The sequence below is a fragment of the Ictalurus furcatus genome, chromosome 18 (assembly GCF_023375685.1).
Source record: "Ictalurus furcatus strain D&B chromosome 18, Billie_1.0, whole genome shotgun sequence".
NCBI lineage: Eukaryota > Metazoa > Chordata > Actinopteri > Siluriformes > Ictaluridae > Ictalurus > Ictalurus furcatus.
This window is the reverse complement of record NC_071272.1, coordinates 22,903,538-22,906,037: the sequence shown is the minus strand read 5'-3', so window position 1 is coordinate 22,906,037 and position 2,500 is coordinate 22,903,538. Positions and strand designations below refer to the sequence as shown.

The 2,500-nt window shown below is 42.7% G+C and overlaps 1 protein-coding gene across 1 annotated transcript in view; it reads right to left on the bottom strand.

Moving 5' to 3' along the window:
- The window catches only part of pof1b (POF1B actin binding protein), a 30,309-nt gene that overhangs the window by 1,838 nt on the left and 25,971 nt on the right, over positions 1–2,500 (bottom strand). The window contains exons 12-13 of the mRNA XM_053648860.1: positions 2,099–2,216; positions 1–506 (exon numbers count right to left, since the gene is read on the bottom strand). The exon at positions 1–506 is cut by the window's left edge and continues 1,838 nt beyond it. Of these exons, the coding sequence (XP_053504835.1) occupies positions 486–506; positions 2,099–2,216 (139 nt within the window). The 3' untranslated portion in view covers positions 1–485. The remainder of the gene's footprint in view (positions 507–2,098; positions 2,217–2,500) is intronic.

Here is a 2,500-nt window from a genome sequence, read left to right as displayed (position 1 = left end):
CTTTACGTCATACATCACTAACTAGATGATTAGAGTAGTTGCTGAACAGAGGCTGGTAGAGTTGTGGTGGCTGGAAAAGCACGACGCGCTCGGAACCAAACTACAGCATGAATCTCGCATCCTGTTTACACTGAGGCTGGAACCATCACTACTCTACAGCCCTGAAGTACAGACAAAGCGCATGCAGGGAAACGGGGTGGGAAAGGGTGGAGATGGAGATGGAGCGAGGGATGTACAGAGAGACGGAGGGGTGAGAAAGGGTGGAGATGGAGATGGAGCGAGGGATGTACAGAGAGACGGAGGGGTGAGAAAGGGTGGAGATGGAGATATAGAGAGGAGGAGGGGTGAGAAAGGATGGAGATGGAGAGAGGGATGTACAGAGAGATGGAGGGGTGAGAAAGGATGGAGAGAGGTGATCTCGCAGGTACTGGCGCAAATTCTGGATCGCCCCTCGTGCTCAATCCTGTCGGACAGAAGCGTCGTCTTTAGGGTGTGCTGGTGAATTCCTGGAAAGAAAAAACAACAACAACAAAACCCCACAGTGATTATTACACTCCTAATAGACTTATTTATTTATTTATTTATTTATTTATTCTTTAATCAGAGATGCCCTTCAGTCGCAGGATCGACACGCTTTAAAAACGCTCGCCGCGCCGGACGTCAGATCCTTCATTTGAATATCGAAACAGCTGAAGCGTGCTAAAGGAATTTGCGTTTACCCTCCGAGCGGCGAACGAAATCTCAGTACGCTCCAGAACACAAGCCGTGCCATTTTCCATTTAACATGACGGAAAAGAAAAAAAAATTAAAAAGTGATCCAAAGTCACTGCCTGGACAGTGAGTGCCGTGTGACTACTTAAACCTGTACGTATCTAACAAACATCTTATTCTAATCACCTCGCTGGATAACACAACATACATAGTTTAGCTTTGCAGCAGCTAGCGTTCTATCTTACGATGCGAAAATATGGTTTCAGCTGAACGTTAGCTACGCCCGGTAGGAGACGAATAGCTTCGACTAGGCCTCTTACCGTATAATTACCCCAGTTAACGTGCCGTCACTAAGCGAAGTAAAGTTACAGTGGTGCTTGAAAGTTTGCGTACCCTTTAGAATTGTCTAGATTTCGGCGTCATGACGACCTTAAACGTCATCAGACTGTCGCACGGAGACAAAGAGAACCCAAGTAAACAAACGAGACAACAATATTATACTTGGTCGTTTATTTATTTATTTATTTATTTATTTTTAAATACACAGTCATCAAAAAGTCGTTTTTTTTTGTTTTTTTATATACTTGGTCAGCATAAATCTGATGATGTTTTAGGTCATATTTATGCACAAAATCTATAAAATCCTAAAGGGTTCACAAACTTTCAAGCACCACCGTATGCTAAGCAGTCTCACTAACGACAGATTTTAGCCTCGAGTTCGTCTCATCACCGCACGGTATCAGAATCCGTACCATTCGGGATTGATCGCAATCTCTTTTATTTATTTCAGAATGTTTACTATGTAACGTATTACTCCTTTTAAGTACATCTGTTTTATCTTCCGCGTGACCACACGCACGCAACGCACAGTTCTATTAGTTATAGCGCATATTTATTATTGCACACGTTCTCATTCATGACCGAACACGTACACGTTATGTATCGTCGTTTGTCCTCTGAGATCATCGTCGAACAGATTATCCCGCTGTTGTTGTGGAAGCGATCGCTTACCTTTTACTATATATTTATATTTATTCTGTGTAAACTGTGACAATAAATCTAAATCAATAACTTGTTTGTTCTGCTGCATGTTTAGAGATGTCTCAGGCAGTCACGCGCACCGGCCTGTGCCTCTCTATCGTTGAATCTTTCAGCATCGACCGATAAGGATAAACATTCCACTGGTGAAAGTGGCACACAAGTAAGACAGATCGACACATGTCTTGTTTACGCTGAGCTCTGCGCTGTTGCTGTTAAAAAAAAAAAAAGAGAGCTTCTTCAGCCGGTTAATCGAGCCAGCGAGAAACCCTTTCTGGTCATCTTTAATGTACTGACGACACAGAGGAAGAGTCAGCCATGTTCAAAGGTGCTCCTAAGAGTACGGTACCTTTTTGGTCATCTCGCCCGTCCTCTTGATGACGATGGTCTTGGACTCCCTGACAGGTGCTGGTGTGTACTGATAGTCATCACTTAACAGGCCCAGGATCGGGTACTGGTTCTGGTATCTGTCCCAGTGAAGAAAAGCAGGCAGTTCAGATACGCGCACGTCAATAGTTAAGCAGCAATTCAAGCACATTTCAAATGTAAAAATAATAATAATAATAATAATTAATAATCTAATATTTTCCTGTACAATAATTTAATAATACATAGATGACAGTGATCTACAATATCCCCTTTACGCGAATGCGTTTTTAGTGCATCAAAATCTAATTTATTTCAGTCATTTCTGCCTCACCGTCTAAAAACGTCAGGTGGTGCGACCACGCGGATGAAATCAACGATTAGC